Source organism: Trichechus manatus, unplaced genomic scaffold, assembly GCF_000243295.1.
Source record: "Trichechus manatus latirostris isolate Lorelei unplaced genomic scaffold, TriManLat1.0 scaffold00099, whole genome shotgun sequence".
NCBI classification, from domain to species: Eukaryota; Metazoa; Chordata; class Mammalia; order Sirenia; family Trichechidae; genus Trichechus; species Trichechus manatus.
The window spans coordinates 9,057,907-9,075,397 of NW_004444035.1; the positions used below are offsets into that span (position 1 = coordinate 9,057,907).

Genomic DNA, 17,491 nt, shown 5'->3' on the forward strand with positions numbered 1-17,491 from the left:
GCAATGTTATCCATAATTTGTTATGATCCACACAGTCGAATGCCTTTGGATAGTCAATAAAACACAGGTAAACATCTTTCTGGTATTCTCTGCTTTCGTCCAAGATGCATCTGACATCAGCAATGATATCCCTGGTTCCATGTCCTCTTCTGAATCTGGCTTGAATTTCTGGCAGTTCTCTGTTGATATACTGCTGCAGCTGCTTTTCAATGATCTTCAGCAAAATTTTACTTGGGTGTAATATTAATGATATTGTTCAATAATTTCTGCAATCTGTTGGATCACCTTTCTTTATGTAACTAAGAGTAAACAAATAGCTTTAATTAACTGAAAATCAAGTGTCAGCATTTTCTGATTTCTTTAACATCTTTCACCCTTGGAGGATTTCACATATTTAATCAGTTTATTCGTTTGATCATTTAATGAACTTATTTAATCAAAAATTCTATTTTCTAGAGACAATTCTCCCTCAGATTTAAAGATAAATTAGCTGAGGGATATTCAGCTAATATTGTTATCTAGTTTAACTTTCGAAAAGAACTTATAAAATTCTAGGCACATTGAACTTTCTCCTTCCTCCACACTTTTATATGGCAGTGCAGTTACTTAATGGAAGTAAGCTTTGGTGGCTTAAAGAATCATGAAGAACTTGGTGAGGTTCTAACATAATTGGTGTTTGCTACATGAATTTGAAGTACTGGCACTGGCTATATGAAAGCTGATGTATTTTTGCTTCATAGACCAACTCATTGATTATAATTTTTATTAAATATTTACTTATATATGCTCAGTGACATCATTTTGTAATCAAATAGAATCAAATATGAAAAAGACCTGTCACTGTTGTTGGTCCTGATTTTGAAAATGACATTCCATATATCCCAAGTTTCAGAGGCCTTAGCTGTAAAAAGAAAGAGCTCAATTAGATAATTTCTAAATGTCTTGTGCAGACACCTCTGCACAGGTTTTATAATCTAAGTCAGTGTATTATTACCATGGGACTTCTCCAAATTTCCCTCCTCTTTTGTTTCCAAACACTCTGCTTGGTGGTGGCTCAGAGGCAGCATGGCAGCGGTTGTGGCTTCCATTACTGACTGTGTGGCCTTGTTAAAGTGACTTTACTTTGTACCACTTCATGGGGTTGTTCTAAGGATAGGCTTAAAACTGTGCCTTGCAAATACTAAGCACCCAGTAAGTGCCCAATATTTTTATATTGAGGAACTTTCTCCATGAACATCCTTTAATCACCCATCTCCAAACTGATCTTTACAATCTTATCAATGAAAGGTTTTTGTTTTGTTTTGTTTTGTTTTTCTCATTTGCTTTTCACAGAAGAGGAATTTGGATTTAAAATCTCTGATTTCTAGTAAGGGGATAAATCAGGGAGCTAGGTTTAAAATATAACACATGGTACGAACATCATTCATTTAAAATACTCTCCAAAAGAGACACATATAAAATTAAACAAACATCACCAAAACTGTAGGATAACTTTCTTGGACGGGGCAGGAACAACTTTCCTGTGGTATAAAAGCAGAAGGGAAAAATCGGGTGATCCTGTTATAAATGGAAGGATGCTAAGGAAAATGCTGGAGGCTGACCTACACCATCCCTTTGTTGCCCCGATCTGTGGGCATGATCCTCCACTATGCCATTTGCTAATATGACAATCTCGTCATGACTGCCTCTGGCAGGATGCAGAGTCCATGTTCACACCCAGAGAAGAAGAACTGAACAACTAATGTAGATTTAGATCAAGTCAAAATAGACTTCAAATGGATCATTCCTTCCAGAACAAAACCTCCATTTATTTTTTATCCATAGAAAGATATTTACCTTAATTATTTGCATAATTGCATTGATTTCCAAATTCTTAAATGCCAAAGGTGAGGACCTCAGCAGTAATCAATCAATATCTGAAAAAGATATAGGCATCTTGACATTTGATATTTCTGGAAATGTAAGATCTGCTGATCTACAACAGAAGTGCACACACACACACACACACAAACACACTCACTAAAAACCACACAAATTACCTAATTAAGGCTGAATCTCTTGCTCAAACTCTGATGACCTTGTTCCCTGAAGAGGGGGAGAGACATCACTTTCAGGCTTCTCCTGTGGATCAGTGGTTGTGGCAGAAACCAAAATGAAGTTAAACAAGTTGCTGTCCTTTGATTGGCTCATTGAGTTGATTCTGGCTCATAACGACCCCACGAGTGTCAGAGTAGAACTGTGCTCTGAAGGATTTTCAATGGCTAGTTTTTCAGAAGTAGATCACCAGACCTTTTTTCAGAGGTGCCTCTGGGTGGACTTAAACTGCCAACCTTTTGCTTAGCAGCTGAGTGCTTAACAGTTTGCACAACCCAGGGACTCCGGTTGTAGACTGTGGTTGTTGTTAGGTGCTGTCCAGTCAGGTCTGATTCATAGCGACCCCATGTACAACAAAACCAAACAGTGCCCATTGCCTTCGCCATCCGCACGATCGTTGTTATGTTTGAGCCCGTTGTTGCAGCCACTGTGTCAGTCCATCTGGTTGAGGATCTTCCTCTTTTTCGCTGACCCTCCACTTTACCAAGAATGATGTCCTTCTCCAAGGACTGATCCCTCCTGACAACATGTCCAAAGTATGTGAGACGTAGTCTCGCTATCCCTGCTTCTAAGGTGCGTTCTGGCTGTACTTCTTCCAAGACAGATTTGTTCATTCTTTTGGCAGTCCAGGGTATATTCAATATTCTTTGCCAACACCACAATTCAAAGGCGTCGATTCTTCTTCAGTCTTCCTTATTCATCGTCCAGCTTTCGCGTGCATATGATGCGATTGAAAACACCATGGCTTGGGTCAGGCGCACCTTAGTCCTCAACGTGACATTTTGCTTTTCAACACATTAAGGAGATCTTTTACAGCAGGTTAGCCCAGTGCAATGCATCTTTTGATTCCTTGACTGCTGCTGACATGGATGTTGATTGTGGATCCAAGTAAAACGAAATCTTTCACAACTTCAATCTTTTCTCCATTTATCATGATGTTGCTTATTGGTCCAGTTGTGAGGATTTTTGTTTTCTTGATTTTAAGGTGTAATCCATACTGAAGCCTGTGGTCTTTGATCTTCATCGGTATGTGCTTCAAGTCCTCTTCACTTTCAGCAAGCAAGTTTTTGTCATCAGCACAACACAGGCTGTTAATGAGTCTTCCTCCAATCCTGATGCCCCACTTCTTCTTCATATAGTCCAGCTTCTCAGATTATTTGCTCAGCATACAAATCAAATAAGTATGGTGAAAGGATACAACGCTGATGCACACCTTTTCTGACTAAACCATGCAGTATCCCCTTGTTGTGTTGGAAATCAAAAGAAGAATAGATTGCGGGGGCGGTAGGTGGTGGTGGAGAGAAATATACTTCAAAAATTCCACCCAAATTCAAAGAGCATTTTTAGTCTTATTTAAGCTCAATATCATTTAAGATAATATGGGTATGTGTTGAAGCCCTGGTGGTGCAGTGGTTAGGAGCTATGGCTGCTAACCAAAAGGTCAGCAGTTCGAATCCACCAGCTGCTCCTTGGAAAACCTGTGGGGCAGTTCTACTGTGTCCTATAGGGTCGTTACGAGTTGGAATTGACTCAACAGAAATGGGTCAGGTTTTTGGGTATGTGTTGGATTGAGTCTGTCTTGAGAAAAGAAAACAATGGCATATGATTTCCAATTATCACAGAAGGACCTAGTGGCTTTACTGATAGTTTCACAATTCTTATTTTTCTATCGTCAGGTTCTATTTAATTTTTACTTCGTTTATGGTACTTCATTTTATTTCAAATAATGTTAATTTGATGTTTCTTTCTAATAACACTACAATTTCATGCCTTTTTTTTTCTCTTTCAGGCTATTTCAGGTATTTCAGAGAAAGAACAGGCTGGTAAGTAGGCATTTCGGTTATGTTTTCCCTCCTATATATTTTAGAATAAAATTGCATTTTAAAGTAGGCATTTTATTAAGCATCTACAATGTGTAAATCTCATCAATCTCTGGACAAATTTCATTGTTGAATTTCTGAAAAATAAATTTGTTTTACTTAAAATGTAAGGAAAAGTATGTGAATCTCGAACATAGACATCCCATTGTTTTAGAATAAGATGTCTACTTCTTGTAGCCTTCCCTGTGACTGCAACTACTTTCTTTTCTTTTTTTCCTTAAGGGACAGAATTAGATGTTTATTGACTAGGGAGTGGTCTCTAGAAATTGGTTGTTAATAGCTACCATGATTTGTTTTTTGATTGGAAGTAGCTTATTCAACAGCCTTAGAAAAAGCCATGCTGATCTTGAGTTTTAAAGTTATGCTGTGCCATCAAAAATCTAAGTATGAAGCAATATGAATAATTGTATTGGATAAAAATGTTATATGTTCTATGGATAATAACTGATGAGAAACATGGAAATACGAAAAACTGGACTTGGATTGGTGGAATTATGTGCTTTTTTATCTTCCTTAGTATAGTTGTATATGGTCTTTGTAATAATAACTTAAAAAAAGACACACAGGTATTTAAGGTATGCTACCAAATTTGAAGCACATCACTTAGTTCTTAAACATTTGTGATTTTTAAGAGTCATGTTAAAAGTTCATGTTATCGTTTACGAGAAGATAACATGAGGACAAGTTACCCTACGCTAAAGCATTAACGTTTACTGGATGTGGTTTCTGTAACGGGGATGTTCTCTTCCTACTTCAGTGATCTTGTTTTGGCCACTAGATGGTTTTCACACGGAAGTTTTTATAGTTTGTATCCTTCTGTGGGCTAACCTTTTCTCTGTGTTTAGGCTGTGTCTGGTTCCTTCCATGTAATATGTTGAAAGGTAACCTTTCAGAATAGAAAGAAAATATTGAACTGACATCATCTGATGATTCAAGAAAAAGAAATCGCACAATTAACAATGCACTTGCAATATTAAACAAATTCAGATTACAGTTCCAAAGCCCCAGAATGTCAAATCAATTGTGTTATATATCTAGTTAAGACAAGAAATAAATGTTTATGATGACCGTTCTCATCACAAGGAAGAAGAAACTTACCAGAGTCATACTTTATCTTGGGCTGTGAAGTTCTCTGTAATTCCCAAGATGAGTTGCAACTTAAACAGTATGGAATGGAGCAAGTTGTCATCTTGTTCCAGAATTTCAGTAAATTCTTTCACGCCCCAAGGAAAAGTTAGGATGCATGTTCTCGGGGTGGGAGTGAGGGGTTGAATTGCCATTGCTTGAGGGAATGGAGAGGCAAAAGGTTACCTTCTTCCTCACAGTTAAATGACTTCAATTTGGTGAAGACAAGCTCTTCATTTTATTAAGGTTCTCGAACAGTTTTTTTTAAAAAAAAAAAAAAAAAAACTTATTAGTAAAACAATGATCTAATTAAACAAAGAGCGTAACTTTTTAATCATAGTTCTGGAATTTTTTCTCCTCCATGACAACAACAACAAAAGAACATGAAATTAACGGTCACTCTTGTTTTACAATCTCTTTGAGCCATTTCTATACTGCTGAGCAAAATTAAAAGAGTTGGCAGATTCAATTCATAGAGGTTCTGTAGATGATCTACGAAAAGTAGGACTGTCTAGTTGGTTTATGTGACCTACCCGGGCCTCAGGTACCTGGATGCCACATCCCAGCTGAGATGCTTGACCCAGGATGGAGAGATCTGAGCAGAACCTGAGGCCCTGGTGGCACAGCAGTTAAGAGCTATGGCTGCTGACCAAAAGGTTGGCAGTTCGAATCCACCAGCTGCTCCTTGGAAACCCTATGGAGCAGTTCTACTCTGTCCTGCAGGGTCGCTGTGAGTTGGAATTGACTCGATGGCAGAGGGTTTGGCACCTCCTGTAAGTGAAAACATCAGAATGGTTGAAATTTATGATGGATTTTGGTTTAGATTTCTTGAGAAAGTGCTGATACGTTTCGGAGGAAATATAACTTTGTTTAAAAATATAAATATAAGAAAGAAATGATGTTAAAAAAATAAAATGAGTAACTTTATGTGTCAAGACAAATGCTTATGTTTGAATGTTTTGTTAATAATGGTAAAAGATTTGCCAATTCAAGAGAGAATGTGATTTATTTCAAAAGGTTTAAAAGGCCATAATGTCTAAGCAATCTAATTCTCATATTTCTAAACTCCATTGAGCTCTATTTAAAATATTAAAAATATTTTGAGGGTTTTGTCTACAAATGTGAATCTCTTTATGTGTATCTTTATGGGTCTCTTTTTAAGACTCCCCCAAACAGTGGAACGGGCATGAAAGCGGAGGGCCTCCTCAATCTTCTGGGGGTTAGTTAATTAAGGTCTTAAATAGGATTAAGCTTCACACCCACCCCTAAGGCCTGTCATTTTTTTCTGTCTTGCTAGTGAATGTGGCCTATTGTTCCTTGCTGAGAAAGCCTATTTTTAATCTATGTGACCTCTCATTCAAGCCAACTAGAAGCAGGTCTGCCAGGCTTAATGAAGCTCTGAACAAGATCCTGTTGGGTACATTCTATTAATAATTTTTGAGCTGCAGTTGTGGCTGTCCCTGTGTGTGGTTTTAACATCCATCCTCTATTCCCATCCTTGTTACTACATAAATACAGTCTGGTGGGATCAGTTCTGATGCTTGTCTCCTGCCTTGTGACGACAGAAATCTCCAAGGGAAAACAATTTTGGACCAGCCTCCCATAGCTTCATTCATTTCACAAATATTTCCTCAACAGCACCCCGTACAAGGCATCACATTAGGTTCTGTCAAGAGAGAAATAATAAACAAGAGCAATCTCTTCCCTGAAGGAACACAAATCCAGTTGAGAATATCCCATCCAGCCTTCTCTTCTCAACTGAAAACTTCTTAACCTAGCTTATTCAGAAGGCCTCCAGGAAAATAATCAAATTAAAATACTATTTTCAGGAAACTGTGTATCAGAATTGTGCATTGTTAGAATCTGAAATACAGTCTACCAATTTTTTTTGTATCTGTCTATATATATATAAAACAAAAACCAAACCCATTGCCATCGAGACGATTCCAGTTCATAGTGACCCTATAGGACAGAGTAAAACTTCCCCATAGGGTCTCCAAGGAGCGGCTGATGGATTCAAACTGCTGACCCTTTGGTTAACAGCTGAGCTGTTAACTACTGTGCCACCAGGGCTCCATATCTATCTATCTATCTATGAAGCTTGGGTCATATATACATCTGATGTATATATACATATCAGAATTAATCCCACAAGCATCATTGTGTGTAATTTTGTCCAGTTCTATCATGCGCTGGAGTCTGTATGCCCCTAAAGAGTGGGCCCAATGCCATTGCTATATTCTCCAGCACACCTGCTTCCTATCTGTGAGTCCTTGAGCACATTACTTAACTTCCTCATGTCCCTCATTTCTAGAATATAAATAAAGAATCTGCCATTGTTGTTGCAAGAGAACAATGCTTGTCACAAAGAAGGCCCTGAAAAACGGTAGCCAGTTCTTAGGAGAATCAGTTGTGCTTATAACCGCAGTGTGAACAGGCCAAGTGAACATCAGTGGTGTCACTGCTGCCAGTGTCTGCTCCAGGCCTTCCCCCAACACATACATCCTCACGGCACCAATTAAAAACTGAGCAGCTGTCCATATGGGAGAAAGAGCTCACTTTGTCCACAAGCCCTCTGACTGAGTAATTCAGACCAAGGCTATCACACTATAGGCAGAGTTGGCTGTATTTTAACATCTCATTAGCAATTCTTTGCACTATCAGGCTGAAATTCTGTCTTGTGAACAGGTATACTTCAATTATCACTAAAGATTAGTCACTGGGAAATGTATTCTCCTATCCCCTTTCCCTGTGACTCCACTTCCCCCCCCATATCCCAAGTCCCTGGGGTAACTGGATCCCATCTACCCAGCAACTCAACTAGACTAGGCTCCTGGGTTATCCTGCCGCTCCCACCCTCCCTCACCCTCTGCACACAATCCTGTCCGCACTACCGTCCCTCATCCCGCAGCCATTCCCATTGCCATTGCTTTCTTTCAGGGCTTCATTTCCCACCCGATTTTCACAACAGCTTCCAAAACTGGTTTCCCTGCCTTAACCTATCATTCCACTAGCCCAGTCTCTACACCGTCATCAGAGTTCTCTTTGAGAAGGACAATCTGATCAGGTCGCTTCCTGCTTTTCCTTTTTCTTTGTCTCCTTGTTGTCTACCGGATAAGATCAAACTGCCCCGCTTAAAATAGCTGGTCATTTATAATTTGGATGCAGTGTAACTTGTTGTGCAGGATACCTCCATTTTGTCCCCCAGATTTACCCTCTGACCTACTTCTGTGCCCTGGGAGGAGGAGCCAAAAAACCAAACAAACAAACCCGGTTGCCATCAAGTTGATTCTAACTCCTAGCAATTCTATAGGACAGAGCAGAACTGCCCCATAGGGTTTCCAAGGAGCAGCTGGTGGATTCAGCTGCCGACCTTTTGGTTAGCAGCCGAGCCCTTAATCACTGCACCACCAGGGCTCTGTGTGGACTAAATCAGTGGTTTCCCTCCTTTCTGTCTTCCCTATTCCACCGATGAGGATCCCAGTGGGAGACTGGGGGAGGAGGACAGTGGGACAGTGAGGCTGGGGAGTTGATTCCTCCTGGCTGCCTCACTAAGGGCCCCCACAGGCTTTTCTCAAGGCACCCTTTCCATACATTTCCAGGTTCTGAAGCCATTCCTGGCTCTTGGCAAATCAGGCTTAGGGGTTGAAACTTTTGGTTTCCCTAAGCCAGTTGCTGTCAAGTCGATTCTGACTCATGGCAACCCCATGTGTGTCCGAGTAGAACTGCGCTCCATAGGGTTAATGTGAATGTGGGAGAAAGAATGAGAATCTTGTTGTTGTTGATTGCTGTTAAGTGATGCTAACTCATGGCAACCCCGTGTGTGCAGAGAACTGTGCTCTACAGGGTTTTCAAGGCTGTGAGCTTTCGGAAGCAGATTGCCAGGCCTGTCTTCTGAGGCACCTCTGGGGGGGTTCAAACCACCAACCTTTCAGCTAGTAGTCGAGTACTTCACCATTCACATCACCCAGGGATTCCCACAGGGTTTTCAAAGGCTGATTTTTTGGAAGTAGATTGCCAGGCCTTTCTTTGTGGCATTTCTGGGTGGGCATGAACCTCCAACCTTTCGTTTACCAGCCATGCACATTAACTTTCTGCACCACCAAGGAACTCCTTGGGCTCCCTGTGGTTGTTGTTGTGAGGTGCTGTGGAGTCGGTTCCAACTCATATCGACCCTATATACAACAGAATGAAAGACTGCCTGGTGCTGTGCCATCCTCATAATCGTTGTTATGCTTGAGTCCATGGTTGCAGCCACTGTGTCAATCCATCTCCCTGGGGGTCTTCCTCTTTTTTGCTGACCTACTTTACCAAGCATGATGTCCTTCTCCAGGGACTGGTCCCTCCTGGCAACATGTCCAAAGTATGTGAAATGAAGTCTTGCCATCCTTGATTCTAATAAGCATTCTGGCTGTATTTCTTCCAAGACAGACCTGTTCTTCTGGCAGTCCATCGTGTACTCAACATTGTTCGCAAACACCACAATTCAAAGGCATCAACCCTTCCTCAGTCTTCCTTATTCTTTGTCCAGTTTTCGCGTGCACATGAGGCGATTGAAAACATCATGGCTTGGGTCAGGCCCACCTTAGTCCTTAAAGTGACATCTTCGCTTTTTAACACTTCAAAGAGGTCTTTTATACCACATGTCTGTCAGTTTGTCATACTGTGGTGGATTGCGTGTTGCTGTGATGCTGGAAGCTTTGTCCCCGGTATTTCAAATACCAGCAGGGTCACCCTTGGTGGACAGGTTTCAGCAGAGCTTCCAAACTAAGAAAGACTAGGAAGAAAGACCTGGCAGCCTATTTCTGAAAAAAATTGGCCAGTGAAAATCTTAGGAACATTGGGTTCCCTACACCTTTGTAAGTAGTCCTATTATTAAAGTCCTCTCATATTACCCAGTGTGACATCTGTTTCCTGCTAGGAGCCTCACTGACATAGCTACCAACAGCTTCTCTTCTTTCTATTCCTTTTTTTTGTTGGGGGTGGATGGGAAGGTTTAACCGTAGTCACCATGTCCAGCCACAGAATCCTTCTATCTTTCTCTTGTCTTTGTCTTCCTACTTGTGCCTAGAACTGTGTGTTCTTTTAAAAATACAGATGATAGGTAGGTAGGTAGGTAAATAGACAGACAGATAGATAGGTAGGTAGATAGATAGACAGACAGACAGATAGATGATAGATAGGTAGGTAGGTAGATTTATAGATAGGTAGGTAGGTAGGTGGATTATCCAGAAAAATAATATGGGCCATGTTTTTCTTCATTCTAAATGAAAATAATTTCATTTAATCACCTGGAAGGGAAAAATATCTACTTTTACAGTTTAGAATGTGCTGTCTATTGAATAGAAGAATGTAACTTAGAAACGTAGTCACACTGAAGTGTGCCTCGGAGCACATGTGAAAAGCAGCAGTTTAGCGTCTACTGTTTAATCTCCCACTCTGAAAGTAAATCTCAGAACTACTCACACGTTTTCTCAGGCTACGTGGCAGCCCATGGGAAACGGGTCACTATCATTAAGCAAAATGGCATGTTTTTTCCCTCTCTGTCTTGAAAACTCCTACTTGTTTTATTAGATTCAGCAGTAATACAGCCTTCTTCATAAGTTATTTCCCAAGCAGAATTTGTCATTGATTCTTCCGTGCTCCTAAAAATCTCTATGCGCTTTCTCTTACAGTCCTTAGTGTCTTGCCCAGCTGTGTGTCCTCTTCCATAGGCTGAGCTTTTCTAGGTCAGGAAGGCTGTCTTTGTGTTTCCTGTAATGAGAACAGCTGTTAGCACGTAGTAGGTGTTCTATAAATATGTGTTAATCGATACATTCTGATTACAAAGATGTAGCTTCAGTCTTCCTGATTTAGAGTCCATATGGTTCTAAACCGTGTTTAACGTTTTTCCCCAACTCTCCCCATTCTCCTGCTATCCCCGCAACTCCCACGTATCTCAGCCGGATAATTAGTTAATGGTGTTATTTGAAGATCTCTCCCATACGAATGTGTAACAGGTGTTACGGAGAAAGGTGACTCAGAATCTGACTTTGGTTGTGTTCCTTTGTCATTTTTTCTTAGAACGTTTGTTTTCCTGCCTCAAGGTTATTTGGTTAACCAGAAAATGCTAAAAATCAAGATAATGAATTCTTATACTCTGAAACACTTGTGAAAGATAGCTTTTAGAAGCCTAAAACAGAGCCACAGTCTTTCCAAACTTGGTGTTGTGGCTAGTAAGGCAGAAAATAGACATCAAACACTTCTTTGTGACAGATGTGTGAGGGGAAATTTTCAAGGTTTTCATCATTTCATTCCAAGCTCCTTGTAAACACACTGAATAACAAAGCCCAGCCTTGGGGCCTTTTGGTGTTAATTTTCTTGGCTCCTTCGATCATAGAGAAGGGAAATGTAGCTGATGAAAGCAAAATACTGAAATGGAAAGACATTCCCTTTTTTCCAGTCTAATCATCATTGTTTGGATTCAGAGAACGCCCATGTGATCTACGACACCATCAGTCAAGTTCCAGCATCTACAGAGCCAAAGGGATTCCAGAGTCCTCCTTTGAAAGACTCTGACTGTTATGTAACCATTAGAGACTCGTGATTCTGGATCAGATTGCTTTTAGCAGTGTCTTACCCACTAAATTGTGAGCACCTTGAAGGCCAGGATTTTCTTTCATTCAGCTTTGTACTCCCAATGCCTGGCAGTCTTGTAGTTGCTGATGTTTGATGAGTGAGTGAGTAAATGAGATCATTTAAAAATCGGCAAATGCTCTACGCTGTGCATATGATACCTTCAAAGCCAAATGTAGGATCTTATCATTCTATTCTAAGTGAGGCTCTTCCTGAAACTGCAGAGACCCCCCAGCTGTTTCGCAGGGTTCGTTCAGCAGGATCTGAAAATTATCTTTGTCTGGCCAGGCTGGGCTTCGGCCAACATTACAAATTCCTTACAGCCTTTCACTCTCAGAAAATGAATTTCATTATTTTTATACTAAGGGCTTATAAATACTCACTTGCTTCACTTTTTTTAATATTATGGTCTCTGACTCGCCTCCTTTTTTATGAGGAAGGAATTTAGGGTGTGCCAGCTCATAACCTCGCAGTTTTTCTGAAACCTAATGTAAACTAATCCATAAAAAGTTGGCTGTGGCTGACTGGGCTGTTGAGAGGAAATACATTAGCTTTCAGGTATCAAGGAATTTATGAAAAAATATAAGTAAACTATTCTTAAATGCCAAAGATCTTGAATTCATAGGGTATTTTTCAAGGCAGATACTTTTTGAAATCTATTTTTTAGTTTCTTATGGGTATTTTAGCTATTACCAAGTAGGTAAAACAAATCTATTCTGTCACCAGAACCAATCAAACATATTTCATTTTTTCTCAATTATATTGCAAGCTACATGGGTACATGATAATTTCTCTTTTAACAAGTTCCGATTTAAATGTTACCTCCTTTACTTGGAGTGGGTTCCCAGGTCTCTGTAGCTGAAAGTAGCACTTCATTAGTATCTTTCTATGGAATTTAACAATTCCTAGGATGTGTTTTCCACTGCACGTCTGTCAGTTTGTCATGATAAACAGAGAAAATACTCGAGTTGTCAAGCATTTCATGTATTTGAATCCACGGTCAACACCCATGGAAGCAGTGGTCAAAAAATCAAGTGATGTATTGCATTGGGAAAATCTGCTGCAAAAGACCTCTTTAAAGTGTTGAAAAGCAAAGATGTCACTTTGAGGACTAAGGTGTGCCTGACCTAAGCCATGATATTTTCAGTAGCCTCATATGCAAGCGAAAGCTGAACAATGAATAAGGAAGACTGAAGAAGAATTGACGCCTTTGAATTATGATGTTGGCGAAGAATGTGAACAAATTTGTGTTGGAAGAAGTACAGCCAGAGTGCTCCTTGAAAGCGAGGATGGCAAGACTTTGTCTCACGCGCTTTGAACATGTTATCAGGAGGGACCAGTCCCTGGAGAAGGACATCATGCCTGGTAAGATAGAGGCTCAGTGGAAAAGAGGAAGACCCTCAAGGAGATGGGTTGACACAGTGGCTGCGACAGTGGGCTCAAACACAGCAACAATTGTGAGGCTGACACAGGGTCCGGCAGTGTTTCACTGTATTGTATGTAGAGTTGTTATGAGTCAGAACCAACTCAATGGCACCTAACAACAACAAATAATGTATTTTGTTCATGAATTATCTTCTGTATCATCCTGTGAGCTCCTTCAAGGTAGAAATCTCCCATTTCATCTTTGTCATCCCACACCTCGTGTGGAATCTTGCACAGAACATGTGCTCAGGGTACAGTTTTGAATCAGTCACATACCCAGCAACTCACGCAGGCACGCAGTTCATCTGCAGCGTGTCCATGACCAGGACTGTTCACAAGATTTGAAGAGCTTGAGATTTCTTCCTCCAGAGAAGCTGGTACACATTTTGCTCCTCTCATTGTCCTTTGAAAGAATAGCTGTAAGCAGCATGATCTGAAGGCGTGGATGGAACTATCAGGCCAGGCTAATGAGCCTGTTTTTCATTTCAGTATTTTGATTGCCATTGACCTTTAATCAATTGAAAAGTAAATTTCTCATCTTCAGTCTTCCATGATGAAAGACAATTTGTGAAAAGGGCCCATTCAGTTTTATTTAGAAAGCAATAGAAGAACTTCCATTTAGTTTGAAAATCATATCTGACCATTTCTTAGATGTCTTCAAATCTTTACCTCTATAGGATTCCCAGTGCACAGTTTGCAGTTTAGTTACTTTTAGTAATAATATGACTATATATACACAAATATGTACCCACAAGATAACTGTACATTGATTGTAGTTTCTTTGGAGAGATACATTAACTTTGGGAAGTTACATGTAACAAGGTTTTTGACCTGTCTGAATATGAAATGTCCTATAATTCTGCTGGCAAAACTTTATTTTTTCTTCTCTTATTGACTCTCCATTGGTTTGAAACACTTTGATTTGCTTTTCTCTATGCAAGAGTTTGTGATCCTTATCTCCTTCAGATGGATCCATTGACATTTCTATCATAGAACTAAGATATGATTTTGAGTTACCGTTTCTCTGTCTGGGAAACCCAAGAAAGTTTTTAACAACCATAACAAGTTAACCAATATCAAAGAAAAGGCTGGTGTCCATCTCACTATTTCATCCAAGCTGTATGGGAAACCAGTTTGGCTATTTCAGGAGAATAGTGGATCATGGATTTAAGCAGCTACTTTGTCCTCATTACTGTTATCAGATAAAAAGGGTTTTATAGAGTTCTTACAGTGTTGCTTAAGCAAAATGGTCCCCCAAAAACCCTCATGCATCCACCATAATGGAGTTTTCCTTTTTTCTTTTACAATTTCCCAGCTAGTAAACAGATAATGGTGATGGTTGCACAGTATGATGGATGTAATTAATGTCACTGAATTGTACATTAAAAAATGTTGAAATGGCAACTGTTTTGTTTTATATATGTGTGTGTGTGTATATATATATACATATATATATAGCTACCACAATAAAAAAAAATTCCCTAGAATTTTGAGCTTCCCAAGAAAACACATTCCAGTAACTCCCAGCTGCTAATGTTACTAATTCTTAATAAAAATCTTGATTCTTTCCTATAAATTGCAGGAAACAGAAAAATGGAGGCTGACAGTACAGTTAATCTCTTTCTTCAATTTTCCTACCTTTTTAAGTCTACAGTCTACTTGGATATATTTATCCAAGTTAAATGTTTCCCCTACTATCATGTGATTTCCTTGAAGGCAGACGTTTTCCCTGTGTTTATGTAATGGTAGACTAATGGCAGGTTTTTGGCTAAAGTTTTTTGAATGAATGAATAATAATAATACAAGCATTTCCTCTGTGCCTGCACTTTCCTAAGCACTTTATAAGCAAGAACTCATTTAATCCTTTTAACAACCCTATCAAGTAGGTGTTACTGTTTTCCACATTGTAGAGATGAGGACTCAGAGAAGTCACATGATACCCAAGGTCACACAGCTGGTAAATGACCAAGATAGAATTCAAACACAAGCAACTCAGACCAGAATCCACGCTTTTAACCACTATCCTGTATGTAGTGGTTAAATGCCGAGACTCCTCAGGCTGACAAATAAATTTTCCCATAGTCTGGCCTTACCCTTCCTTTCCAACCTTATCTCCCATCCTCCTCTACCAGGCAGCTTCCGCTGTAACCATGGCAACAACCTCACTCTTCTCCTGAATTTGCTTCTCCATAACTTGACCTTCGCTCCTCCTATTTCCCTTCCAGAAACTATCTCCCTTGTCCCCCAAGGACTCATCTGGGTCTTACCGTCACCGTGAAGCCTTCCATGACAACTCTTGCTCATATGAATGTCATGTGTTCTGAAATGATACAACAACAGCATATCTAGTCTGCACTGGTCATTTTCATACTTAATCAGATAGGGATTATCATTCTCCTTTGTCTTTTTTTTCCTTGTCATTGTCCTTTGAATGTTTTGTTTGTCCCAGCCTTACCTCCCAATAGTCTTTTAAGCTCTTTTTAAAAGTCACTTAACTTGGTCCTGAGCACCTAAAGGGGACTTATTTTATACATTTTTAATATAAAAACTTTTTTAAAAAAATGTGGTGTGTTTTAGGTGAAAGTTCACAGCACAAATTAGTTGTTCATTCAAAAACAAATTGTTTTGTCACTTTGGTTGCAATCCCTGCAGTGTGCCAGCACACTCCCTTTCTGCCCTGGGTTCTCCATGTCCATTCGTCCAGTTTTCCTGTCCCTTCCTGCCCTCTTGTCTTTGCTTTGGGGCCTGTGTTGCCCATTTGATCTTGTACACTTGATTGAACTAAGAAGCACATTTATGACCTGTGTTATTGTTTGATAGGCCTGAGTAAACTTTGACTGAAAGATGAACTTCGGGAGTGGCTTCATTTCTGAGTTATCAGGGTGCCCAGGGGCCATAGTCTCAGGGGTTCTTCCAGTCTCCGTTAGACCAGTAAGTCTGGTCTCTTTTTTGTGAATTTGAATTTTGTTCTAGATTTTTCTCCCGCTCTCTTCAGGACTCTCTTCTGATCGCTGTCAGAATGGTCGGTGGTGGTAGCCAGGCACCATCTAGTTCTGGTTTCAGGCTGGTGGAGGCTGTGGTATTTGTGGTCCATTAGTCCTTTAAACTAATATTTTCCTTGTGTCTTTGGTTTTCTTCATTCTCCTTTGCTCCTAATGTGATGGGACCAATAGATATATCTTAGATAACTGCTAACAAGCTTTTAAGACCTCAGATGCTACTCACCAAGGTAGGATGTAGAACATTTTCTTTATGAACTGTGTTATGCCAACTGACCTAGATGTCCCCTGAGACTATGGTCCTCAGCCCTCAGCCCCAGCAGCTCAGTCTCTCAAGGTGTTTGGATGTGTCTAGGAAGCTTCTATGACTTTGCCTTGTTCAAGTTGTACTGACTTCCCTCTATTGTGTGTTGTCTTTCGCTTCACCGAAGTCAACTTGTCTGCTATCTGTTAGTGTTTCCCCTCCTCACCCCTCCACTCCCTCGTAACCATCAAAGATTGTTGGTTTTTTCTGTGTGTAAACCTTTTCTTGGGTATTTATAGTAGTGGTCTCCTACAATATTTGTCCTTTTGTGACTGACTTATTTCACTCAGCATAATGCCCTCCAGTTTCATCCATGTTGTAAGATGTTCTTTATTGTTGCATAGTATTCCATCATGTATACGTACCATAATTTGTTCATCCTTTCATCTGTGGATGGGCACTTAGGTTGTTTCCATCTTTAAAAACTTTTTAAAAAAAAACTCATAAATCATAAAATATGTTATACCATCGACTAATGTTAATTTCTACCCTTTCTTTTATAGGCAAAAATGTCTCTCTTTTCTTAGCCATTGATTTTAATTACTTAATTTCCCTCCTTTGGAATTTCTTCAAATTTTCAAAAGAAAAATCTTACTATAGTAGTAATAGCTATTATTTTTGTGTAGCAACTTTAAAGTATTAAAAAGCAAAGATGTCACTTTGAGGACTAAGGTGCGCCTGACCCAAGCCATGATGTTTTCAGTTGACTCATATGCGTGCAAAAGCTGGACAATGAATAAGAAAGACTGAAGAAGAATTGACGCCTTTCAGTTATGGTGTTGGTGAAGAATATTGAATGTACCGTGGGCTGCCAAAAGAACTAACAAGTCTGTTTTGGAAGAAGTACAGCCAGAGTGATCCTTGGAAGCGAGGATGGCGAGACTTAATCTCACAGACTTCGGACATGTTATCAGGAGGGACCATTTCGTGGAGGACATCATGCTTGGTAAAGTAGAGGATCAGCAAAAAAGAGGAAGACCCTCAACAAGATGGATTGACACAGTGGCTGCAACAATGGGCTCAAACATAGCAATGATTGTGAGGATGGT

The 17,491-nt window shown here is 39.8% G+C and overlaps 1 protein-coding gene across 1 annotated transcript in view; it reads left to right on the top strand.

Annotated features, from left to right (window-relative positions):
- DLC1 (DLC1 Rho GTPase activating protein) overlaps positions 1-17,491 on the top strand; it is a 482,787-nt gene that overhangs the window by 256,568 nt on the left and 208,728 nt on the right. The window contains exon 5 of the mRNA XM_004382791.1: positions 3,884-3,917. Within this exon, the coding sequence (XP_004382848.1) occupies positions 3,884-3,917 (34 nt within the window). The remainder of the gene's footprint in view (positions 1-3,883; positions 3,918-17,491) is intronic.